The 27,148-nt window shown below is 37.1% G+C and overlaps 1 protein-coding gene across 5 annotated transcripts; it reads left to right on the top strand.

The window, feature by feature from the left end:
* Positions 1 to 504: 504 nt before the first annotated feature.
* On the top strand, positions 505 to 27,148 carry LOC121061295 (COBW domain-containing protein 1-like). Of its 5 annotated transcripts, XM_040539905.1 has the most exons (15): positions 505 to 719; positions 1,548 to 1,634; positions 2,483 to 2,579; positions 3,723 to 3,814; positions 6,834 to 6,893; positions 7,916 to 7,953; positions 11,234 to 11,280; positions 11,994 to 12,080; positions 12,887 to 12,931; positions 16,448 to 16,504; positions 18,615 to 18,666; positions 23,764 to 23,832; positions 23,930 to 23,995; positions 25,791 to 25,920; positions 26,604 to 27,148. In XM_040539905.1, the coding sequence occupies exons 1-15, from the start codon at positions 614 to 616 to the stop codon at positions 26,675 to 26,677; spliced, it is 1,107 nt and encodes a 368-aa protein (XP_040395839.1). In that variant the 5' UTR covers positions 505 to 613; the 3' UTR covers positions 26,678 to 27,148. The 5 variants fall into 5 exon arrangements, with proteins under 5 accessions (XP_040395839.1, XP_040395843.1, XP_040395841.1 ...); XM_040539907.1 differs by lacking the exon at positions 11,994 to 12,080 and having other exon boundaries at positions 525 to 719; XM_040539906.1 differs by lacking the exon at positions 12,887 to 12,931 and having other exon boundaries at positions 525 to 719.

The following is a 27,148-nucleotide window of genomic DNA, read 5'->3' as shown; positions in this document are numbered from 1 at the left end:
ACAGACAAACCAAAAAAAAAAAAAAACCAACCTACATTTCTCTAAAAAATCAAGAGCATAATAATTTGCTTTTGAGTTTTCCTTATTACCTTAATATCTAGACAATCACATAGCTACAGGTATTTCTGTTGGAATAAATAGTTATATATGCATGACAAGCTGAACTAATGCATCATATAGCTACTATGATCATTTTTAGATCAGATTTTTACACGTTTATGACTGAAGTAGGAATTAAACTCTTTACCCAGAGAGAAATATCATTCATATCACAGGGATGTTTTAACCTGTAAAAATGTAAGAGGATTCAAAGACAAACACTAATCGTGTGTACCGCCACAGAAATAAACAAGCACACAAACCAGACTAAGACACGTATTTTACCAGCTCGTACTAACACCTGCGTTACTAAAACCTGTGCTATTAACCTTTACACACAGACGCGCATGCGCCCAAGCGGGCGGCGCATTCCCACAGCGGGCCGCGACGGGCGGCGGCGGAGGGGGAGGAGGGGAAGCGGGAGCGGGAGGGGGGTGGGGGGGGGTGGCGGCGTGCGCCGCGATCGTTGGGCGGGCTGAGGGAGAGCGGCGCGGCCGCCATTAGCCGCGCTGTGATGGAGGACGAGGAGTGCCCGGCCCTGGTGCCCATCGCCGCCGGCGGCTCGGAGGGGCCCGACCCCGGCAGGAGGATCCCCGTGACGATCATCACGGGCTACCTGGGTGAGGCGCTGCGCTGCCGGCGGTGGGTTCGTCGCCGTGTGGGGTGTCCCCACTTAATGGTGACCCCATTTAACGTCTCAGCAATGTACTAGGTTTGTCGCAGTTGAATACAGGCTGAATTGCGGCTTTGCGAACGAAAGGTTTGCTCTTCCTCTCTTAAACCAACGCAGTGGTTTGGAACACCGCATAAAGCTATATACAGTAAAGGTCTAGTTAAGTCTAGGACTGCACACCCCATTCCAAAACTTGTTTTAAAACTTTGTACTCCATTGTCCTCCCTCAAAGAAACCTGAGGACGCAAAGTAAAATTGTTTTACCAGGCTCCCCTAGTTGTGATTTTTGTGGAATGAAACTCCTCGAGAGGGTGGTGTTGCAGGTTGCTTAATGATGCCTCGTCTCATGGCACTTAGTGTACAGTCACTACTGATGACAAAATTGCTGCTTAGAAGAAGCAATGAGAGGTAGAAGAATAAATGCTTATTCTGTTAACAGAGTAAAAATGAATTTTCTAGGAAAAGAGTGCCCAGCTCGTAAGGGACTTGTAAATTAGTTGAGCCCTGGCACTTAGTGTAGAGAAGACTGTGTTTTTGGTTTTTTTGTTGTTAAGCTGAGATACAATGAGCTAATAGTTCTTTGAAGTCTCCTTCAAATATATCTTCAGGTTAACTTTTGCAATGTTATAATAGAATGCAGGGTGTGAGACTGAAAATTTTTATTTCAAAACAGATTAGATTCGTCTGATGTATGCGTGCCCACAGTAGTATTTGCTTCTAATTTGAAAATTTAGCCACTTTTAAAACCATATCAGAAATGATGTTTGTGTTCTAGGTGCTGGGAAAACAACTCTTCTAAATTACATACTGACAGAACAACATAGTAAAAAAATCGCAGTGATACTCAATGAGTTTGGAGAAGGTATGTACACCTGTAGAAACATTATTATTATTTATTTCTGCCTGTAAAATATATGTAAAATTTCTAGAAATCAAGAACTTTGAAGTTCTAAATTCATTGCTGAGATTATTGTTATAACTCACCCTTTAAAAAGGCAAAAAGTCTTTTGGTTGGTATTAATAGAAAACTACTATGTGCTAATCAGTTTTGTACATCAGTTCAATTCCTTGAAGTCAAGTAAATGCATATATTATGCTGCTACAAGTGCTGTACCTCCATTTGGTCTACTCATTCTTAAGCAGATGGAAATTAAAATGAACTGTTGGTGGATAAGCTTTTCTTTCCTTTCTCCCTAGCCACTTACAGATCACAAATTATCTTAGACCAGGAAAACAGGGAGATACATGCATGGTCTCTCTGGTCCTACGACCTTTTTGCTTCTGCACCTAGGATTTTTAGCTGTCAGGATGGATTTTATATCTCTACGATGGTCAGTGTTGCTTACAGTTTGCACTGTGGTAGTGTTGTTTTTCTTTAGTGGTGGTGTTTTTTCTATATGCATGTCACTTCTGGTCATGGAGCCTAAAATAACATAGCCTTTTCCCTTGCTTTTAGCAAAGTTAGTTGCAGTTGTGCTGTCACGTTTATCCTTTGGGTTTTGGTGTTTGTGGAACCAATTTGACTTTGTTTTTTAAATTTCTCAGAAAATGGAAAACACTGATTTATGAACAATATGTTAGAAACAGTCTTAGAAAACAAAATATAATTTAAGAGTAAAATGTATGCCAACCTGAATCTTTCATATCTCCTTTGCAGGCATTCTTTCACAGATTTTTGGATTCAAATTATAGTACTTCCTCTTTTTCCAGGAAGCGCATTGGAGAAATCCCTGGCGATCAGTCAAGGGGGAGAACTCTATGAAGAATGGCTGGAGCTCAGAAATGGCTGCCTGTGCTGTTCAGTAAAGTAAGGAAGGACTGTTACGCGAGTTCTTACAGCGGCTTTTTGGGGAATTGAGGAGAGGAGATCGAGGTCTTGATTCATAAAACTGATGGTAGTGTTGATTGTGACCTCTTTTTGTCAGTTAAAACAAGAGTTGGAATTTGATAGGTAGAAATGTATTTTAGAAATGCGTTGGTCTAAACACCAATTGGGTATTGTAGGGTAAGGAGCTCTCAGTCTTCTGTTACTGTTATATGCTGTTAAACAGGAAGGCTGGAACTAGGACTCAGGTGAACTAATTTACAGTTTAAATCCTTACTTGGTGTTTCTCACTCTATATTGACTAACACTTGAATATTTTATTCCTCAGAAAGGGTAGAGGGTGAGCTTGGTGACCTAACGAAACGCGGTATTCTGAATTGTAAACTGATGGTTATGTTGAAAAGTAGTAGTGCATTTGTTTTTGTTATGTTTTGTTCCCGTGTTTGTTCGAATGCCAGATTGTGATAAATTTATAAGAAAGGTGATGGTTTGTTTGTCCAGAAAATTTGAAGAACTGGTCTTATGCCTTACAATTGGATTAGTAAGGGGAAAACAAAGATCCTATTGTACTGTGTTGTATGGCGGGATATAAAGAATGCCGCCATTACTACTTTTTTTTTAAATACATTGGTTTCTTATGTAAAATACCATATGTTTTGACTTCATCAGCTGAGATTTCAGTCAGTGACGCATCTTGATTTTGCTATATGTGATAGAGAAAGACAGGAGAACATTGATCAGTCTCCACCCCCCCACCCCCCTTCATTTTAAAATCTCAGTTTCCAAAGAAAAAAAAGTTACACATTCACACAGCCCTGCTTTACAGTTATTTCAGTGTTTGAAAATGAATATTCATTTAAATTACCATTGTTATGTCCTTGGGAGTGGGCAAATAGTATTTTCAGACTAAAATAAAACAGAAAACTGCTGTTTACCTGATACTAGAACAGCATCTTGATGACCGAATTTTAAGCGTAGACTGTAAGTCCTGACTCAGACCTTTGCTTTGATGATACTGTCACTGTGTTCTGCATGAGAAGATAGAGAAACGTGTTTATATAAAACATGTTTATGCATGTTTTACTTGTATTCTCTGTTCTCAGGTTTAATTGTTTCTTCTTATAGGGACAATGGTGTGAAGGCTATTGAGAACCTCATGCAAAGGAGAGGAAAATTCGACTATATATTGTTAGAAACAACTGGTTTGGCAGATCCAGGTAGTTCACATTATGTATGTTTTTCATAACCATTATAATTATCCTGTTTTTATGAAGTGTTTATTTGCTCACCGGTCAGTTCACCATTCAGAATGTGTTATGAAGTGGTGACTCATTAGTCACATGCTTTGGTTGCTGTATAGACTGAAACTGAACTGGTTAAGGGAATTGGTGCACGAACAGGTTGTGGTGTTTTTTGTTGTTGTTTTTAAACTTTTAACCTTTAGATTGACTCTAAAGCTTAACAGAAGTCCGGTTAGAATATGTGTCTGTCAAGAAAACAGCTGGTAAGGCTTGGAGAAGAGAAGTGCATTCTAAATCTGGTAGCTTTCAGTAGTCTTTTCTGTCTTGCATTTCTCCTTTCAAAGTATAGATTAGCATCATCTAGTTCAGTGTTACGTTGGTTGTCATAAGCCTTGTATTCTGTGAAGTCATAAAATGTACTGCCAACCAGACTGACACATTGGTTTGGTATGTAGAGGGCAGTAATAGATCTTACAAATTCCTTGTGTGCTGTTTAATGATATTTATTATAAAAAGGTGTTTCAACTGGAGTTCATGTTAGTAATAGCTATCTAAACGGTTGTCTTTGAGCCATACCAATTAAAAATGTGTTGTTGATTGAGAGTGAAGGAAATTCTTACTGGCAATTCAGTTGTTTCCCATTTAATAGATTGACACTTTCCAGCTCAAAGCTAAATAGTTGTCATAGTAAAGTAATTTTTTTTTCAAAGGAAGGACATTGATTTGGCCTCTGTTACTCACAAATCCTGTTTGAGTCAAATTGGAAAACTATTAAGCTTTTTGGAAAAAATCAATAGATACCAGAAAACCATTAGATCTTGTGGCCTTTGCTATAACCTGCGTGAGTAAGCCCTGTAAACAATTGACAGGTATTTGGTGTTGATACAGAGTGATGTTTGGAGGACTGCATCTTGTCAGTTCACGTGGACAGCTCTAGGCATTAGAATAAGTTCAGTTATTGTTTTCTTCTTCTTCTTTCTGCTTAGACAGCCTGTCAGTAATGAAGGGTCTGATAATTGAAAAATACAAGTACTGTCACTGCTGTTAGCTCCTTCTGTCCTTCATATTGTGGCACTGATACATGCTAAATTGGTTTGTTTCATGACAACTTGTGATTTTTTTCATAAATAAGCAGCACATCCTACAGTTCCTAGAATCTATTTCACAGGGTCTTTTTAGCAGAAAGCAAGGAGTAGCGTGCTCTTAGGCTGTATATATTACGCAGGTTCCAGGTCACAAATTTCTAAATCCTTGATAGAATGTGACCATAGTGGTTCAAATACTTTTTAATTCTTTTTCTTCTAGGCTTATCAGCTTAGTTCTACATTATGTGATTTTTACATTTATATTTCTTTATAATCACAGACTATTTCAGGTTGGAAAGGATGCTGGGAGGTCTTTAGTCCAACTTCCTGCTCAGAGCAGGGTAAGATACAAGATCAGGTTGCAGGGTATTCAGTCAGAGAATAGGAGTGATAGAACAACTCTAGTCAGCCTGTTCTGTGCCTGCCTTTTCATGGTGAAAAAGCGTATTTCTGGTATATGTGGTCTGAACCCCTTGTTCCTGTGATCCTGTGCTGAACTCATACACGTGTATTGACATTTTTTGTGTACATGGGATCCCCATGCTGGAAGTGCTATCCAGGTATAGTCTTAAAAGTGCTGAATTGAGGAAAATGACCTGCCTCAGCCATGCTCCTGTTCCAACAGCTTGGGATGCTGTTGGCCTTCTTTAATCCCATGGCATACTGATCGCACAGCTTCTGCTGACCAGGATCCCGAGGGCCATTTCCATAGACCCGCTGCCTAGCCTGTATTGTTGCAAGGGGCTGGCTTTTCTTTAGTGTGTGGCTTGACCTTTCTTGCTGAATTTCATCAGGTTCCTATTGCCCTTTCCTTCCTGACTGCCCCTCTGAAAGGCAGCCCTACCCTTAAGCGTATCGACTGTTCATTTCCCAGTTTGATGTTCTATGTGAGCTTGGTAGGCATGTCCTCTATCTCCTACTCTGGACTGCTGCTAAAGAGGTTAGAAAAGGACAGGTGCCAGGATAGACCCCTGCAATACCCTGCTTATACTGGCTTCCAAATAGGGCGTGACCCATTAACTGCAGCCTTCAGATTTTGATTGTCCAACCAGTTTCGTCTAGTTGTGTTTCTGCTTAGAGTGGTAATGCTGCATTGTGGTTACAAGAATGTCTTAGAATACAGCGTTGAAAACTTTGCTAGAGTTGAGGTAAATGGCATGCGGTGCACTGCCCTGGTCCACAGATAAATTACTCATCAGAAAAGAAGGCCAGAAATGGCCTTGACAGATAGATCAGTCATGATTTACGCTGTTAAACCTCCAGTATAATACCTGTCTGCAATTTGAACCTATGTTAGAGATGTGTTAACCTGATTTATCCTAAAATATTTTAGGCCAGAAGTTTTCCTGTGCAGATCTGAGATAAGGAAAACGTTCTTTTCTGTCTTCAGTTATTCTTGACTTTCTTCGTACTATTGATTTGTGATGTAAGAAGCTGCATAGGACAGTTTAGAAAAGCCAGTGAAGCAAAAAAGATCCCTGGGAGGGAGCTGATTTCTCCCAAACGTCCCAATACCATTTTTCTTCAACTGTTTTATCTCTTTTAAATGCCCCCCCCCTTTTTTTTTTATATAAAATGTGTGCACAGTGACCTAGAAACAATGGGTGAAGGGGGTAGTGCAGAAATCTTTAAAAATGAGGGAGCCATGCAATGAGTACAGTAATGGCACTGAGTTAATACTACTGAGTTACTAAACTAGTTCAGACAACTTACGTGCATCTGTGTGGGGTTTTTAAAGCTTTTCTTGGTCATAGCTGTTGATCTGCACACAAATATGATGTAGCAGCTGATAGATAAAACATGTGGTTGGGTACTTGACCTCTATGACGCTATCTGAATTTGGAAGAGGAGAATTTTAAATACAGTACTATTAATGTTATTTTTGCAGCTAAATTTACTGTACTTCTTAGGAGCTGTGGCCTCCATGTTCTGGGTTGATTCTGAGCTGGGAAGTGACATTTATCTTGACGGTAAGCAGCGCAAGCTTGTTTATCTGTACCTGTGTTTAGTGTAATGTAGTCTTATAATTTAAGGCAAGATTTCAGAAGATGTTTGAAAGACATAATCTTGGTTCTCACATCCCCAGATTTAACAACAGAGATCCATTTTCTTGCTCTGACGCTTGTATACTTGATGAGCTGTTTCAGTTCACTAAACCCAGCAAAAGTTGCGTATGTTTTGCGGAGGGATCAGATAATGAGAGATCTTGATTTTGATACAAGGGGGAAAAATCAAAAACAAAACACCTCATTAGTTAGATGTTATTAAACATTATTTAGGAGTAATATTACAGTTTCTATTCAGTTTCTATTATTTTTATTCAATGTTTCATTTTTCTTTTTTTTTCTGAACCCTTAAGTTAGTATCTGGACTCATCTGTCTTCTGTGTTTTTTTGTCTTTTGTACTCGTTTGCTTTAACATTTGCTTGTTCCATTAAATATCTGAGTTTACTGTAATATAAACTGTCAGTAGTTAAAGAGCGTGTTGAATGTTGTTGTTTTTAGCTAGAAAAAAACTTAGATTTTGGATTAAAAAAAGTCCCCGTAATAATTTGTTTAGGCTGTGAAACAGCCAGCTAGTCAAGGAAGTGTTCAGTTATGTAGGAAACAGCTTCCTAAGTTTCTGCTAGACAATTGCAGATTCCTGGTCACTTAAAATAACTGTATACCTTGGTCAGTCCCCTTAATTTATTTTAACGATCTGTGGAAGTATCTCTCTGCCAATTTGCTTTGGCCTGGAAGGAGGGGCATCCATCTGGTATGAATTTCTCTTACCTGGCTCAGTAGAATTTTTTTTTAAAACAAAAACAAAAACAAAAACAAAAAAAGTGACAAGTCTAATGTTGAGATGCGCTGGAAGCACTGAAAGTATTATGAGCAGTTTTAAGTGTGATGATACCATCATTTTACTAGTTGCACAGGAAGCTAACAAATTGTTGAATTACGCTGAAAACGGCTAACAGTTTTACTCCATTTTGATATTCTCTTTTAGGCATTATATCTGTCGTTGATGCAAAGCATGGATTGCAGGTAAGGTACTGGCTTTGTTACATATTTGAAAAAAATTTGCAACGTTAAAAAAGCTATTGCAATAATGTTCATTTTGACAAATTATTTTTTAACAATTGCTTTAATTCTTACAATGGATGAGGATATATTTCAGTTACTATAAGTAATCATCAGTTATATTTAGTGCTGTATTTTGAATGGGAATAAGAAAGTACCAATACACAAGTAGTTCCCAGGTCCTTACCTGAGAGTGCAGCAGCATGTATACTAAGTGTTGTCAGGTTGCTAGATATTTAGTTCCTTACAGGTTGTATCATTTCACCCAAGTATCTTGGTTGTATTCCAAATATACTTTTGTATTATTGTGAAAGCAGTGGGAGAAATTTGGCTTACCAGAGCATCATCGGTCCATGTTACCTGAAGGTGGAGGGGTAAGAGCAGAACTCTGATACTAGTGTGGTAACAAGTGAGTTAAGGCTGCAAACTGGGGAAAGGTGCTAGCATAATTGCAGCTTTGGGGAGGAGAAGTTGGAGAGCCTGATGATGAGGCATCCTATCAGATGATAAAAAGATGACTTTGTTATGTGGAAGTAGACGAAAAGACTAGGTATTAGAATAATCTATATAAAATGTAGTGGAAAAACAGACCCATAGAACCTACAGACCTATAGAGTGAGGCTGGGTAAGAGCAGAAATTATGATTAATACAAATAGTTTACCTTTTTCATTACCAGCTGATTATAAAAATAATTATTTGTAATTTTTTAACTTTTAACAGTGACAACTTTGATTGGATACTGATTTTGTAGGATTCAAAAAGAAAATGGTCATAAGAAAAGATGCCCCTATGATATAAAAATACCATCATGCTCTGCTAGTGTTTTTGGTATCTCTATTTTATATTTCAACAATGGCTGCAAGAAACTGAGAAAACTGAAGAAAAAGGGTTAAAAATAAGGAAGTGATCCCTTCTTTCTAAGGATTTATTTGGTTCATGCTATTTGGTTTCTTGTTTTAGTTGAGCTGATCTAATAGCTGGCTTAACAAATGGGTGCAGACCTATCGTTTTACCAATTTATGTTGCACTAGTATGGTACTCTTGCAGTCCCCTAGCAGCTAGTTTAGTGAATTAAGACGTGTTCTGCATGGTCTTCTGCGGAGGAAATGGTGGAAGAATGAAGGGGAGGGTCTGAGAGCTAGCTTGCCATCATAAAAAGGATCCAATTTTAAAATAAGATCAACTATTACAACAAGTCACAATGTTTTAGATCACTCCGCTTGTCATTTGGGTGCCCTTGTATTGGTTTAGATGTGTTTTATTCTTGCAAAAATGTTGTGTTTAATTTTCTCCTTGCACAATGCTAATTTATTGGCTTGAATCAAATAGACTTGTGTGGTACAGGGCTGTACTAAATTTTTAAGAAAAACAAATTTTTGATGTTTAAACTTGTATGTAATATGCCAGAAAACAAAACCAAAAATTGAAAAATTCAGCTTTTCTATGTATTATTAACTTTGCGAGCTCAATGAAAACTCTTATATTGTTTTTTTCATTAAGTCTGTACAATACTGACATCTGCGCAGAATGATAGCACTTCAGACTTCGAGTTACATGCCAAGCAAACAACTTTTGCTGTACATTACGGGCTTGCTAACTTCTGCAGTTTCTCTGGTTAGCTTGACCTCAGGAGCTTCTTGTGATTGAAAGCAATACAAATAGGGACATTGAGGTAATAGGCAGAAATTTAAGGTTGTCATGCTTCAAAGACCCAACACATCATTAAAAAGACAAATAATACCTTGTGACCGGTCAGTCAGATTGAAACGGAAGTTGTAATTGGTATTGTGGGCTGTCATCCTAATAGGATTGTCACCCAACAACCTGAAATATTCATTTTTTTTTTTTAAATCAAGGGCAAACAGTTGGACAAGTTGAAGTGACAATTCTCCACTTTCAGGACTAGACATTTGGGATACTGACACTGTCTTTTTCAGGGTAACAAGTCTGACCATGTTTGATTTGATAGAATCAATACGCAGAGGGTTAGAAAGGAAGGGTCAGAGGAGAGGTTTCCTTCCAGTCATCTTGTTATGATCTGTTTAGGTTGTGCACAATCAGGAAATAGTTTTTGTTTGTTGTGGTTTTTTTTTTGTTTGCTTTAAAAAAAAAAAGCAACCCACTGATAGTATACAATACTAGAATTCTGACAGTTTCACTTAAACAATAGTTTTCTAAATTTTGTTAATTGACACATTTCAAATGAAAATTAATTCCACTTTCATTTGGTATTCCTGTGTCTTTAAGAAATTGATTTTAAAATAATACTCCTGATACATTTAGAGCTGATGAAGGAATGCACAGGATGATCTTCCCAGGTATGTAAGGCGTCAGAGGTGCACTCTTAAAAAATATTATGTCAGTTTAAAATTTCAACTCTTCCAGGTGTTTGTGATGCTTCTGAGGCATTACTGCCTTAATGGCAGGGTGTGCAAAAAATGGCTTGTAGCTGAATGTCTTCTGTTAGAGTATGAAGTCTGTTGCTCTAAATTATTGGTGAAAATATGGTTTTAAGTTGCTACACTTTGCACTGCTGATTGAAATGTGGGCATTTTTTTCTCTTTCACTAATTCTGTGGGAGACGTTGGGCACACAAGTGTAGGACAAAGCTGCGGGTGGTAAGACATTGAGCTCCTGCAGCATAACCAGATACTGCTTTTTTTGTCAGTGCTGACTAATTATTTTGCCCAGTTACTGCTTGCATAGGCAGTGCACACTGGTGATGGGCAGACTCGCCAAGGAGTAGTTTATTCATACAAACCCGGAAAGAGTTGTGAATTTTTACTATAAATATATAGGTTTTCAAATTTTTTGGAGTAGTATGCGCTCCTGTACTGCAAGCCTAGTACATCTTTAACCGTTAGATGACATCACACTTGTTAGGAAAATTACTGTACTTTTAAAATTCAAATATTTTTTTTCCATGGTTACTATACGTCATGGTGATTTTAGTTTTCAGATTTATCGTGAATTAACTGAATATAAATACTATAGTATAATTTTCCAACTCTTTGGCATTCTAATAAAAAAAAATTTAAAAAGTTTTCATTAAAGAAAAGTTAAGCTTCTGTAATGATGAGTATATAAACTTTTAAAAAGTAATTAAAATAACCAAGATGTAGTGCTCGTTATTTCTTGTTGAAAATCATACCTTGGCTGAAATGTTTTTGGCTTACTTTATGTGCAAATGAATTTGACTGTTATTTGAACATCCTTAATCCAATTGTTTTAATTTTTGTCTAGCACTTGACAGAGGAGAAACCAGAAGGCCTTGTCAATGAAGCATCTCGGTATGGATATAAAGACTCATTATTTTTTATTGTTGTCAGCAACTGGAACTGTATGTTGAGTTATGGAAGAGTATGGAAGGTCATTAAATTTTTTTATAAAGCTTTTTGCTTCTTTACTTTCACACCAATCTACATTGATTTAATGAGGTAGAAAACAAAAGTGAGTTCATGTTCCATCCTAACTCTTCTAATACATATTTTAAGAGAGATGGAATTTTACATAAAATACGGGGAAATAACCTGTACTGGGGGCAAAAAAGAATGACATGTTAGGATCTGTCAGGTAGTCAAAGTAGAGTGGGAGATAGAGAAATATTTTGTTTATTAAATGTGGAGCCAAAATGAGTAAATGTAATTGTAGTAATAGCAGTTCTCATAAAGCAGGGACTTCAAATATTACTTTATGAAGAGTACATGCAAGAGAATTAGGTTCATAAATCACCAAACACTTTGGAGTAGATGACTTTTTTTGGCCTTTCTACATCAAGCCTTTGTAGCTTAGTAGTCTCCAATTCTGTCAAAGGAGAGGAGTTACAGGAAGGTGAAGTCAATAGTATTGTAGTTATACTCCATGATGTTCTTGTTTGATTAATGCTTGCCCTTCTTTACTAACAATATAATACTTTTATGTTCACGTGGGAGAGATGTTGCTTCTGCCTTACAGAAATAATTTGTTTGTTCAAGTGTCTTTTATTTTTTTTCTTAATATATAGGCAGGTTGCTTTAGCTGATCTTATAATCATCAATAAAACAGATTTGGTTTCAGGGGAAGAATTGAATAAAGTCAGAACATCTGTCAGGTATGAAACTTCTGGTGCAACTGTAACGCTGTACTGGCTCAAATGTTATTTTTCTATGTAACTACAGTTCTTACTGTTAATACAGAAATTAGATCTCATGATTATTCTGATATATTGTTTAATCAGCAGTGAAAAAGAGACTGCAAAAGAGACTTTTAAAGACATGTCCATTACATTTATGAGCTTCCACAGTCTTAACAGCTTGCCTACATAAGATCTGATATTATCTGCTAAGGGAAGGCCTTTGTCTTAAGTGTCTACTTTCTTTTATTTTGGGGCAGCTGTTACCATTTTTCTGAGTTAACCATTTGTAGGAGGGGGAGAGTCTTTTAGTAGATATGTGTTCATTAGCAAATACAAAGGGTTACAGAAGATATTCCAAATAATTGTCTTGGGTGTAAAAGAACCAGTGGTTTGAACTGAATGAGTGATCAAAGGCTTGTGCCATCTTTCTCAATAAACTGATAAACAAAATATTTAAATGGAGAAATACCTTGCTACTTTATTAATGGTTCCTCTAAAAAAAGTCAAAATGTGTTTCAGTATGTATCAGGAGGAGTCTTGCATAAGAAAACGCTATATTCACTAATTTTGTTGTTAGAACTTGTGAAGTTCAATCTTACTTAAGATATAAAAAAGTCACAAAAGCAAAGTCTTTTGGGATATCTGTGGGATTGTTCGATTTGTTAATAATGGCATTGGAGTTGTTGTGGTGCTCTTTCTTGTGCTTCTTTACATGGTCAAATTGTTCAATCTGTCTATTACAATTGCTTTTACACTTCTGCTTTTTTTCTGTTTTATTTTAGGTCAGTAAATGGATTTGCTAAAATTCTAGAGACGCAAAGATCAAGGTATTAGATTGGCCAGTATTACTAGGTACCAAATCCTGTTTCATGGACGTTATTTTAGCAAAACCTGCATTTTGGTCTAAGTTTAATATGAATGTAACTTTTAATTATTAAAACTGCTTTTTAGTAATGCTGTTACTTAGGGAATAATAGCATTTGGAAAGTTTCTGAGAAATGCTAATGCAGACATAATTTACTGGCTTCAGTATATTCCAAAAATGTAGCAGATTTTTAAGGGAGTGTTACAGGCAGGAATTCAGTTTTTCTCGTAACTTGTGACCCAGATCTTGTATTTAGAGTAACTTGTGAGGCCCAGTTGTTTCTGAGGTAAAAGTTGATCACAAATTTTACAATATCCACATCTGAGTATCTTATTTTTGAGATTGCTGTTTACGTGACCTCTATGCAGTGACATTTCTTCACCTAATGTATGTATATACTTTAAGTATAGCATAAATGTAGCATCTGGGTAAAGAACTCATTGGGAACAGCCCTACAGAGAAGGATGTGGGGGTTCTGGTGGACGAAAAGCTTGACATGAACCAGCAGTGTGTGCTTGCAGCCCAGAAGGCCAACTGCACCTGGGCTGCATCAAAAGAGGAGTGGCCAGCAGGTCGAGGGAGGGGATTGTGCCCCTCTGCTCTCCCCACTGAGGCCCCACTTGGAGTGCTGCATCCAGGTCTGAGCTCCCCAGCACAAGAAGGACATGGATGTGTTAGAACGAGTCCAGAGGAGGGCCACGGAGCTGATCAGAGGGCTGGAGCACCTCTCCTGTGACGAAAGGCTGAGAGAGCTGGGGATATTCAGCCTGCAGATGAGAAGGCTCCAGGGACACCTCCCTGCAGCTTTTCAGTACTTAAAATGGGCTTACAAAAAAGATGGAGAGCAACTTTTTGCTCAGGCAGACAGCGACAGGACAAGTGGGAATGGCTTTAAACTAAAAGAGGGGAGATTTAGATTAGATGTTAGGAGGAAATTCTTCACTCAGAGGGTGGTGAGGCACTGGCACAGGTTGCCCAGAGAAGCTGAGGATGCCCCATCCCTGGAGGTGTTCAAGACCAGGCTGTATGGGGCTTTGAGCAACCTGCTCTGGTGGGAGGTGTCCCTGCCCATGGCAGGGAGGGTTGGAACTGGGTGATCTTTAAGGTCCCTTCCGTGATTCTATATTAAAAGATTGAAAGATATTAGCATCATCCTTAAGGTTAAGAGCAAGTGTAAAATTGCTGTGAAGTGATGGAGTTGCAGAGATGCAGTTGTAGCATTTCCCTTTTCTCCTGTTAAGTAAGCATTTCAGAACATTATATAAATTTTTAAAATTCTGGATTTCATCTTAGGAGGAATGGGAAATTTTATGCGTGGCAAAGAGTGGAGAAATAAATTAGGGCTTAGGAAAGAAGTCTTTATGAAAAAAGACTTATAATAGATTGTTCAAGCTGAAATCAAAGAAGGGACAACATGAGAGTTTTAGTGAAAATAGTGATATTGAGAAAGCGGATCAAGAGTTCCATGTTCTTTTGCTGCAAGGCAGAGAACAGAAATCATCAACAGAATTCTTTGTGTTTGGGGGTGGGAAGAAAGCTCTTACACAATTTCTGCAGGATATAACTTTATTAATGTGTATCGGTCTAACTGCCTGAAGGAGATGATTACAACTTTGGGGCCGATTTTTGTAATGTGCCAAAAAAAAGAAATCTATAGTGGCTGACAATTTTGAAGAGCATACTAAATTTACTGCTTTGAGGCTTGAATTAGTATCTGTCCATGGAAGGTTAGGGAAATCCTGTGTGTGAGGTGTGATGTTCACATCTGTACTTTCTGTGAGTGTTTGATGCCAACCAACGTTAGAGAGATTAGATTAAGTGGACCTCAGGTACAATCCTCAGTGATAACTGTTATTTTACCAATAAATATTCTTTAGTGAGTGATACATTTCAGAAGTGAAATAGGCACCAAAATAATTTATTATCATGTTATTGGAAAACATTTTTCTTTAATTATGGTTTTTGTCCCTCAAAATCCAACATGTAAAAACAATTTATTGTGTTTCTATAAACCAAATACGAGTTTTCAGAAGACTGCTGAGAACAAACAGTTTGCACTGAAACTAGTCTTGAACTTTATAGAGGGTTTGTTATGCATTTTACATTATAAACCTTTCATCTTAGATACGGCTTTGTAAAGCTACTGTTGGATATAAAAGTTTCATGATAATACTGGCTACACTCTAGAAGTCCCTTTTTAATGTCTTGTCTGTAAATGTATTCCTTGTCTTCAGCCACGTTAAATATGTTTATAAAGCTGTCAGTTGCTATTAGCAGTGAAAGCTTTGTTACAAATCAAATGAGTATATTTCTTTTATAAAACAAAATATTTTTATGCAGGTGTTCAGGTAGCTATTCTTAAAAGTAAATATGATCAGTGCTGCCTATTTCAAATTACGTTTTTTCATCAGTCTTAGCTTCAGATATTAGAGCTGAAATTCGTCGTAGTAACATTTGCATCATAGCATATTTCTAGTGATTATTTGAGCAGATGCAGCTTGGTTGTTCAGTTGAATGAAGTTTTGGTGTTCCACCTTGTTCCACCAGTATTTGAAAAATAAAATTGAACTATGGCCATTTCCGAAAAGAAGTCTTAGCATCCTGTGTTCTCAAACATGGTCTCTAGATAGAGTAGCTTTTAAATAACTTTGTTTCTAGGTGTATGGCTTTTATGTTCTCCTGAAATCCACTCTCTGAAAATGACAGCCTGTAAGTACTCATGGTTTTCTAGTTCGGAGAATTCAGTGGCCAAGCAATGTGGATTTTTCTCAGCCCGCTCATGTCCAGGGCTACAAATACCAATGTCACTGCTTCGGTCTCACGGTGGTACATGCCAGATACACTTGCACTGAAACGTCTAAAAAATAGATATAGACTGTTATTTTTAATAAAGCTTCAGGAATCCAGCACAGAAAGGGCCAGTCAGTGGTTTGATGAAGGGGAATGTACTTGGCTCAAGTTGTAAACTTAAAAACTTCAGCTCTCTTGGCTGTGTGTCAGTATAACTGCATGTATTTCAGCAGTATTTTGTGTATCTGCCAGTTTTTTTAGTGCACACGCGTGTTGTAGAATTATATTAGTAAATATTAAGGATGCAGAATAATTGCAGGAAGAACTTCAAGATTCCTTTTCTTGCATGGGAACTTTATATTATTCAGGCATCCATCATGAGGGATTTTATATTTCTGGAAATACTTTCTTGACCTTTATTTTTTTAAACTATGTTGTTCAAAGTTCTGTTTTTGTGCTTATGTGTGACTGTGTAACTAAAAGCTGCTTTTTGCTGTAGTAGAGAACGCCAGCCACCAAAGTCCAAAATTAAGGCTAGCTACTTGTGTTTGGTGGCATTAGAATAATTGACCAGAAAAAAACACACAGAAACATAAACAGCTATTTCAAAGATGATTCATTGAACTATGCAAAATTTTTAAATGCAGTAAAAATACAAAGCTTTCTTTTTTTTTCTTCCCTTGTGTAGAGTTGATCTCTCCAATGTGTTGGACCTGCATGCTTTTGACAGTCTATCTGGAATAAGGTATGGCAAGAATTTCACTGTCTTTTATCAGAAATAATGTTCATTGTATAAATACAGGCATGAAATAGACATATGCTGGCAAAGTCTACATCAGAGTTGCTGGTACAAATTCTAGTTAAGTCAGTTGTTTAACATTCTCACTTTATAAATAATAGTTTTTTTTCCACTAGACATGCATGCAACAAAAGGTTTTTTTAAGGTTTTAAGTTTTGCTTTAATACTACTAATAATAAATCAGATTTTGATTTTTTTTTTTTCTGACTTGTAAGTTTCTTTTAAAACTTACAGGATTTTGAAAAATTTTCTCACTTCACATCACGAAGAACTGGAGACCTTCATAGTTTTCACAGAAAACCAAGACGGACTGAAGGTCCATAGCATTCTAAGCCACTGCAAATACTATATAATATGTTCCTGGTTCCCTGAAGTCCCCAGGTTCTTTAATGTTGAAGAGAGGACCAATTTTAAATTAGAAGACACGCTATGCAGTAGGAGTGAGCTGTTCACTGGAGTTGAATAGAAGCTGGCATGCAGTATTTCACTTAGTGTTATAGTACTGATTTCATTCTGACAGGCAATAGTTTTGTACTTTTTTTTTTCCTAAAGTACTTTCAATAACTAATGTCCACTACATGGACAGATTCTAGTTAGTTTTCCCTGCTTGCACTAATGATGCAAGCTCCTACTTTTGCTCATACACAAAGGAGTATCAACATTGTTCTTATTTGAAGTATAAATACTTAAAATAAGTATACTGTTAATTCTTACTATAATCTGTGTTTATATTTTAAACAAACAAACAAGGAATTGTAATATTCAGGCATGTTTCAGATTGGTGAATGCCTTGAGTGATAATTTAATACTTAAAATTTATTTTTTAAAAATATTCTGTATCGCTGACAGTAATAAAGACATCCCCCTGATACCAGAAGTTTTTTTTTTCTTTTATAAAAATACAAAAGTATAAAATGTGATGGTGTGCTAGTGAGCATAATTTTAAATTGGTATTTTGATTGTTTATTCATGAGTTTTATTTTCTGAAGAACCAAAAAAGGAAGGAGAAAAGCATTACATTGAACCCTATCACTATCAAGACACCCTGATGATTAACTTGGCTAAACAGCGTATTTGCACGTGAACTTTTTGAACCTTTTTAAGCTCATTCTTACCAGTTTGTAAATTTCACGTATTTCCTCTGTCCGCTTTCATCAGATTTCCAAAAATCTTCGTCATCTTGCTGTGACTGAAGTCACAGCGCCAATATTGTGATCCTTTTTTCATGTAAAATAGTTTCTTTCTGGGGTTGTGTTTTCTTGTATTTGAACCTCAGCACACCTGTGCGGTGTGTGACTCCATGATGTTGAATCCATAGTTATAATGAATTTATTTTTGAGCAAGTACTGTCTAGTGTTGCAACTGTTCTTGTCAGAAAAATGTTTATAAGCTTCCATGTGTTTAATGTGATTTGCTGTTTCACAACAGTATTTTTAATTCAAACTATTACCTATTTCATTGTCTTCTCAATGGAAGTTACATAGTGACACAATTGTTAAAAATGAATTAGAGGGCCATACTGTTAGCCTGTTTATAAAAACGGATCTCCAAATCTTTTAAGTCAGTCTGACAGTTGAGTTAGTCTGTTGTGATTAGAGACACTTTGTTAGCTCTTTAGCTGATGCACAGCTTTAATCCTACAACTTCAAACAAGAATATGTTGACCAGATAGGCTGGGACATCAATCACTCCTTCCTCTATCACACACTTTTAAAATTTTTTCTCATGTAGAAAAAAAAATCTGTTATTGTTTTGTACATTATAAAAATAAGATTATATGATTGTCAGTAATGTGTTGAGTGGAAATCTAACAGGTAAACTATGACAAACTTTCTAACACAAACCATTCTAACACAAACCATTAACAAGATCAAACCATGTAATTAAATGCAACTATTTTGAGGTTAATACGGAACTAACAGTTTAAGGTTATTCTGAGTGTGATATTTGGTATTTTAGTTTTGCTCTGCAATACTGAAGAGTTTGTATAAACTTCAAAATAATGACATTACATCCATGCTATTCAAATGCGACATTTAATTTTACTTATTTTCAGTTTGCAGAAAAAACTTGAGCATGTGAAGACAACACAAGCGCATTTAGATAAGGTAACTACCAAAGACACTGCTTCAGTCTGTTTGTAAGAGAATTGTTCAGGATAATTGCAACCATTGCAGGCTCATCATCTTACTTTTTCAGAAAGTTTCAGTTAGGTAGTAGAATGCCTTAATACCTCTGGAAGATTACGTTGAATGTCTACTGCAGCGTACTTTGTAGATACGCTCCAATGTATATAGTAAATTACACTACCAAACATAGCTTAGAGTTACACTCTTGCAGGCAGTCACATCATTTATTCATGTATATTGGAGACTGTTATTGAAACAGACAAACAACACTACTCTTCAATATTTGCAGAACTGAGTCATGAATTTATAGCTGATCTCTGTCCTGTAGGTTTTGTGTCCAAATAGTCTATGTACGTACTTCGCATTTTTTGAAGCTTTATTAAAACTTAACTAGGAGGTTAAGGAGGTGTATATTCCTGTTCTGAGTGCTACCCATTGCTTTCACAAGGAATAGCAACAGTTTGACTTGCAACAGTCAAGTAGATTTTACCCTAAACTAGTTGTAAATTTTACAAGTATGTGTACGGTAGAAATTAGGAACAGTTATGTTGATACTATTTTTAGTTTGTCGAACTCTAAAATGTTCTGTTTTTCCAGATCTGCAACCCAATGTGTATTTATGTCAATGCAGAAATCTTCTATCCCTGTGTGTAATAAAATGACGCTTGCATAATGCAGCTGTAAAACGCATTTCTGCCTTCATGGCTTTTGTTTATATACAGAGCAAATAAAGTATTCTTTGTGGTTTGCAAATCGAATTTCTAACACAGGCTCAAGGAAAAAGGATCTGGTCTGTCATCCCTACAGAATACAAACAGTTTTGGGCTAAATGCTGCTTTCAAGCATCTGTCTTATCCTTGATATACAGGTTTTACTAGTAAAGCTCCCTTTTCATTTTCTTTTTTTGGTTTCTTTTTGGTTTTCCAACTGCTGTAATCAGTCTTTTTTGTTTTGTTTTGTTTTGCTTAGAACCTTGCCAAAAGCAAAACATTTTTTTTAAAAAAAGGGAACTATTGAGTTTATTTCCAGGCAACAAAAGCCTACTGATTTAGTACTGGGAAAAAACAAACAAAAACAGCAACAACAAAAAACTTCAAAACAGTTACACAAATGCTTAAGTGAATACCGCTTTCTCTGCCCTTCTTTCCCTCAGCTTACCCTATTTTTTTTCAGTGGGTTACACTTAGTCAATCCAAGTTCATCCAGCAAGGCAATGACTGGCATAAGAGGTTGGGGATATTTGTTCAATGACTTTTCTGTGGTGCTGCTGCCCTCAGGTTCACCCAAGTGCCGCAGTCCCTGTGGAGTTCTCCCGTGCTGTGGATAAAGCACAGGCTGCAGTCTCTTAGGGGTATGCGTAACCCCTTTGGCATGCTGTGCCTCCTCCAAAGAATCTGCTGTCCCACATGACTGGAGTTGTCTCTCTCTATTTTAACAGGGTGCCATATACTTCTCTGAATGGCTGAAGATTTAGTGGGATTATTTTTTTTTAATTATTTTTTACTGTTGTACAGTTTCAAAGCTGACTGGAACAGGTCCTGAGAGACACCAGGCAGCTGATGGCCTCCTCCCACATACCTCACCAGTGCAGCCTCCTGCTACACAAATCTTGTAAGCTTACACGTATTAGAAACGCTTGTTTAAGAACTCTGTGAACATACATGGATTATATGCTCCACCCCTTATATCATCAGAAACTGAGTTTATACCTACATCGTATTTCACCTGTTGCCTCTAAGAATCAGAGCGTAGGTATAAAAATGTAGCAGTCTGAATATACACTTGAAAAATTCCATTGCATACTCCTTCAACTGGATTGTGGGGGTTAGCAGTGTAACAGTTTGCATATTTCCTTTGTAGACTTTACCCTTTTCCCCTTTGCTGTATGTTACAGAGATTAGTAGTGCTTACTGCAAGGTTTAGGCCCTATTTTTGTAAAACACCAAACCAAGACACTCAACTGTTTAGTTTATTCACTATCCCTTAGTATATGAGCAAATACTCAAACAAAACCATTAAAAGGTACAAAGAGTAACATCGCTACTGGATATCCAATATATCTGAGTCTAGCAGCTGTAGTTCATTCAGGACCCAAAATGTGTGGTGAACAATGTTCATTTGATACAGCACGGGCATTTCCCCAGTTGAGGAGTAAAATGATATATCCGATGACTTAAATTTCCCAGAGTTTGCTCCACATCCTGTAACCATTCTAGCTGAGCTCAGATCTTTCTCCTCAGCTTGCAATTACTTAACTGAAATATATAGATCTTTGAAGGACTTTCTGCCACCTCTAAGTCACAGTTTGTAGGGTGGGAGCAGGGATGTTTTTCATCCCCTGCTGTCGCTTTCGCTACTGCAGTTTCGTCATGCTTTGCTGTGAGGCTGATCTCACACCTGCATGCTACCCATAGTATGGTGCTGTAGGTCACTCAAGTGCCTATAGGATGTCCCACTATTTTATCAGGTGGTAGGTAACACTAGAGGGTCAAGAGTGACAGCATCCAGTTGTCAGAGCTTTGGGGCCATGGCTTCAGTGATAACACCTTTTCAGGGTCCTTTACCCCTCTCCTGTAAAGTCAAGTGGTAGTCCAAGCAACCGCGGACAAATTGCCACTTCTGTCCAGCCCCTTGACAGAGGTCATGTTTGTGTGTTTGGAAGGATTGAGCTCAACATACCCTTCCCATCAGTTAGAGAATCACACAATGGTTTGGGTTGGAAGGGACCTTAAAGATGGCCTAGTTCCAAATCCCCTGCCGTAAGCAGGGACACCTCCCACCAGACCAGGTTGCCCAAAGCCCCATCCAGCCTGGACATCCAGCTTTGAATGTCTTCAGGGGTGGGGCATCCACAGCTTCTCCGGGGAACCTGTTCCCCAACTATCACTGGGGACTTTTACTTGATATTGTGTTAGTCAGTAAAAAGTTACTGATACCTTGTTTGGAGCAAAAGAAATACATGGATGATTAAACACCTATCCTCTCTGTTCACAAGTGTGAAATTTTCTTACCTTCCTAGTAGGTTTTTGAGTCCATCAACATTTCTCCATGGAGGAATGGAGTTACGGCACTGTAGCTTTCTGCTGTTTTTTGCGTAATGTTTTTTTTCACTGCTCAGTTCCTTGGTATGCCTGCTCCATGGGTCACCCATGACCCCAGTCTATGTACAGGTACCCTGCTCTATGGATCAGTGATGGGCCACCAACATCTTCAAGGTATCCCCAGTCTGGTGCACTTCACCCACTTACAAGAGCTCTCTAAGGGGCTGGAAAAAAAAAACACTTATTTTTATGCAGTAGACTAGAAAAGTGTGCTGTCTTTTTAGAAAGTTCACAGAATCACAGAATCGTCTAGGTTGGAAGAGACCTCCAAGATCACAGAGTCCAACCTCTGACCTAACACTAACAAGTCCTCCACTAAACCATATCACTAAGCTCTACATCTAGACGTCTTTTAAAGACCTCCAGGGATGGTGACTCAACCACTTCCCTGGGCAGCCCATTCCAATGCCTAACAACCCTTTCGGTAAAAAAGTTCTTCCTAATATCCAACCTAAACCTCCCCTGGCACAACTTTACCCATTCCCTCTTGTCCTGTCACCAGGCACGTGGGAGAAAGTTGTTATGATTGAATTTAATTTTCAAGTTAAAATGCAATACATATGATACCTGTAGTTTTCCTTTTGAACTGCAAGTCTTGACTGTGAAATTGATAGTCTCAGAAACATGAAAGATGGTTATAGTTTTCTCTTGGAACTAAAGATTAAATATAGAAACAGTTTCTTGCTTAACTATAATTGTGATCTGAATCTTAAATTCATAGGTTTTTGTTTAATAAAAACTTATGTTCGTCTTAACAGGGTTCAGTTATTGTAATAATAGTCTGAAGTAAAGTAGAAGCTTTCCTGAAAGTTGCAATTTTCATAGTATACTTGTGTCATTATGGAGATTTCTTGCTGGTTTTGTAGTGTGGAGCCATTCAACCAGCAGGAAACAGAATTCATTGTTATTATCCCTGTTTAGTTCAACAAGCACAGTTTTAAGATAGCTGGTGAGACAAATGAGGCATAAATGAGAGCAGAACACTTCTCTCACAGTAGGCTGCAAGTCCCTGTTGGATGATAAAGTGTGTTTATTGACTTCATGTGGAAGGTCAACGGAAAAAATACTGCAATGTGCACAAAGAAGTGCACTGCTATCTCTTGTTTTGAAATTGCTTGAAGCGTGTTAGTGCTTGGATGTTTTGGTGAGATTTCTTGGGCATTGGATAAACATGTAGATTTGCTGCTTATTGCTTTTATTTATTTTTGTTAAATTGAATTAGCGATCTTCTGAAAGTACTAATCTGAAAGATTTTTAGGTTGTACAGAAAACATTCTCTGTGTGCTTGTATGCCATTGAGAGGTTGTACTTGCAAAAATACATTAAGAAGACATATGATTTCCTTTATTTTTGAACAAAATATAAATCCCAAACTGCATTCGTACTGTCATCTTCTGTTACAATGGCTGCATCTGAGTGGTAGCTGGTGGTTGTTTTGGAATGAAACTTCAGACATCTTTATTTCCGGAATCTATTCCTACATCATTTATTTGTAAAAAGCTTTTTTATGAAAGGAAAGTACTCATAGATTAAAAGTACGTTTATGATTTTTCATTTGATAGAACTGTGATGAGAAGCAGAAATGACAAAGATTAGTAGGCCAAGAAAATAGCATTTTTAAACTTAGTTATATGATTGAGCTTACTGGCCTTTAAGCATTGGAATTGTTAGGCTTTCTTTGAGAACTAACATCACCTGCACCAAAGACTTTTGCCATAGAATACGATGGTATTAGCCTGTCCAGAGTATTGGTTATGCCCCCTAAGTGCACACCCAAACAGAACCAAAAAATCCAGCATGTTAGGGCAAAAGAGAAATGGAGACTTTATTTTATTTTGTTGTAATTTGGGATGGAGTTGTAGATAGTTACTTTCTTTTCTATAACGCCAAGTTATAAAGAATGCTAACTTTTAAAATTAATGTATTGAAATGTTTATGCCATTCAGTAATAATAACTTGGTCTTTTCATTTGCAGGGTATAATGACAGTAACATTTGAAGTTCTAGGAGATATAAAAGAGGAAAACCTGAATCTCTTTATACAGGTAAACAATACATCACTGGCAACTGAGGTCATTGTGGCTTTGTATAGAAAGTCATCCCACGCTATTCTGTTTATGAAAACATTTTTCCTCTTTATAGAATCTTCTGTGGGAGAAGAATGTGAAAGATAAGACTGGACATGCCATGGATGTTATAAGACTGAAGGTTAGTCTGAAATGACCAACTTATTTGTTTTGTCCTTTCCCTTTTTTACATTTAAAATGTACTGTCAGTTACAGAGCTATGAAAGGCACTGCTGGAGCAGAGCAGACAAAAGGGAGAATAGCAATTTGTCATTGTTCCATGTAGAGACAGCTTGTTCTTTGCTGGCCAGTGGAGCAACTCAAAAGGAGATAGCTGACAGAGAAGCAAACATTGATCCTACTTGTTGTGAACTCAGGGGGAAGACTTGCAGTCCCAAACATCCCCAACACAAAATGTGGCAGGATTAATGAGCAGGACATAAGAAAGTCAGTCCTTCATTTTTCACCTGCTTTGCTCTGAAAGGTTTCATCCATCTCACGTGTCTCCTTATCTACGGTTGTAACTATAGGTTGCTATGTGTAGTTACAGTTATTGACATAATATGCAGAAGTTGAATTCAGCATAACAAAGCAACACAATAATAGTTGTGGTCTACACTTAAAAACTTTTTCTAATATGTCAAACCACAGTTTTAAAGATGAGACCCATACATACGTGTATTCGTCTTCATGAACACTTCATGTGTGATTCTGTTGCATGGTTTTGAGGTGAACGTAGGTGACATTTTAGGATATATTTTCATTTTCCTTACACCAAACGACTATCATTAAAAACTAAAAACCAAGTCTGTCAGTTAGTAAGGTTTGAGAAATACAAGAAAATATTCTCTGGTTTGTTTTCTGAGAATACTTGTGTGTTATGGATAGCAACATAATTATTTTTACTTCATTGGAAGAAAGGTTGTATTCTTTGATCTTTCAGCATCAAAACAAGATTCTTGTCTTCCCCCTCCTAAAAAATAGAAGAAACTAGCCACTGATGCATTTTAAGCTGTCTGAAAACAGTAGTGCTGTGCACAAGTATGCTTTTGTTGTACTGAGCATTGGAATGAAAGTAATTCTTGAGGAGATCTGAGGCAAATAACATACTGTGTGCTGAGTCTCAGTCATGGACAAACACACCAAAGCAAACGAACCCCAGTTAATTATAGAATGGGTTCCAAAGTTTATTGCTTTTATATTTTGCCTGCAGTGATAATCCTTTTGGCAGTGATAGTTGTAGAATTCCAACTAGTTTGTCAAATGCAGATCTTTTTTTCATGAAATATTCTTAGCTCAATATTTTTTTTTACTTCCTTAGGGAAGTGTAGAAGTGTTTGACAGAATGCATGCCACTAGAATCTTCTACAAAGTTTTACACAAAGTGATGAAAACTCTTTAATGCAACTTCTAGAATGTGGGTTAATGAGCTCAGTCTGACAGGAGTCCATTCTAATTCCACTGCTAAATCCATTTTACCTCACAAATGTTAGCTCTTTCTCCAGTATCCAGAGGTTCTTTTTCAGAATAGCGTTAATGCTGAGCATGAGAGCTTAATCAGAATTATCTCAACATTTTTGCTCATTTTACATCATCTTTGGCTTGCAATCAGTCTTTTGTAGGAACATACTTCATGCATACATTTAAACTGGCATGGTAGCAGATGATGTTTTATTTTACTCAAACATAGTAGGTAACTGTCCAAATGAAGGTAGAGTATGTCAGAGCGTAATTGTTAGTCTTCAACAAACTGAAAAAGATATGAAAATGGATGTTACAAGAGGTGACCATACTGCATTGTCATTTGGATTAACTGGTGCATAGTTTACAGAAATACTTTTCCCTGTTTGCCTACTTTCAAAGTTGTTTTTCCCTCCCTTAAGTGTTTCCTCTTTAAAGGTTTGTTTATATACCCTAACAGTTATTTTTCTGATAAGGGACTGGTATCTATTCAAGGCAAATCTCATCAAGTGATAGTCCAAGGTGTCCACGAGCTCTACGATCTGGAGGAGACTGCAGTAGAATGGAAGGAAGATGAAAAGAGAACAAATAGACTGGTTTTAATAGGTAAAAATAAATTATGCATCTCTTTATGTAAGTTTAAGGAGCTAGTTTTTTTCGCAGGCGGTCCTGGGACCTGTCCAGTAAAAAGCAACCAGCCTAAACTAGCCAGAGTAACAGCAGTGAGAGGATGTTCAGTATAACCTTCACTCCAAGGTTTATACCTGAAGACCTCCTGGTTTTTTTATTGCAGCTGAGGAGAATCTGTGCTATCCTTTTTAGTGAAATAAAATAACATAATAAGTATTCATAAATTATATAGGCATATTTAAGATTATTTTGAAAATACTTAAATGTAAACACGTTGTTGGGAATAGTTTGATTATTTGAGCACATTCAGTAGTGGTGAGGAAGGTGATTATAGTCATCAAAGTGTACAAAATATGATTTGTTTCTGAAAAGCTTTTAACACTGGGGTTGCATGTTTCTTATTTCCGGCATGATACTGTGCTTTGCGAAGTGTTTTTATGACCAAAAAAACCTCCTAATTTTCCTCTTTTCCATGTACAGCTTGAAATGTGTTGTTGCATGTAAAATGTAAAGTTAAGCTTGTTACCAGCAGCTTAATTTTAACAAAGTTCTATTTTCACTCATTGATATAATAAATATTTTCTTTGTTGAGAAGACTTGTAGGTTCATGCATGGCTTTTTGTGAAATACAAATAGCTAAGCTTTTTTTCTCTTTACAGGTAGGCACTTGGATAAGGAGATCATCAAAGAAGTATTCATAGCCACTGTGACAGAGAAACATGGAAACAGTTGACATCAGACTACAAAAACAAGTTGAAAAGTCTCTGCTTAACCTTGCGAGCCTTTTATAATAAAAAAGACTGAATGACATGCAGTGTAGTTGTTTCGTTTTCATTTTGCAGTTTACAGAACAGTTAAACTCTGAAGTTCTCCTGAGAAATCCAGCTCACCTACTGCTTAAAGATTAGCTGTTATGGTCTAGAATCAAACACAAAGAATTCTAGCATTTTGGATTTGGCTTAAGTTACATCACTAACATCATTTAGATTGCAGAAATACAGATATGCAAAAGCCTTTATTATGCCGTATGTGAAAAGAAGCCATAAATTCCAATAGGCATGTAGTAAACTTGTTTCAAACCTGGTCCTTTCTCCTGCTAATTCTCTTTTAGTACTGGAAATTAAGTAGTATTGATTTTTACCAGCCATGTAATTACAGTAAAAAGTATTTAATGTTTACTATTAAACTCTCTTGTATAACTTTC

Source organism: Cygnus olor, chromosome Z (genome assembly GCF_009769625.2).
Source record: "Cygnus olor isolate bCygOlo1 chromosome Z, bCygOlo1.pri.v2, whole genome shotgun sequence".
NCBI lineage: Eukaryota > Metazoa > Chordata > Aves > Anseriformes > Anatidae > Cygnus > Cygnus olor.
The sequence above is the reverse complement of the archived record's forward strand: the minus strand, read 5'-3'. Positions and strand labels throughout refer to the sequence as shown.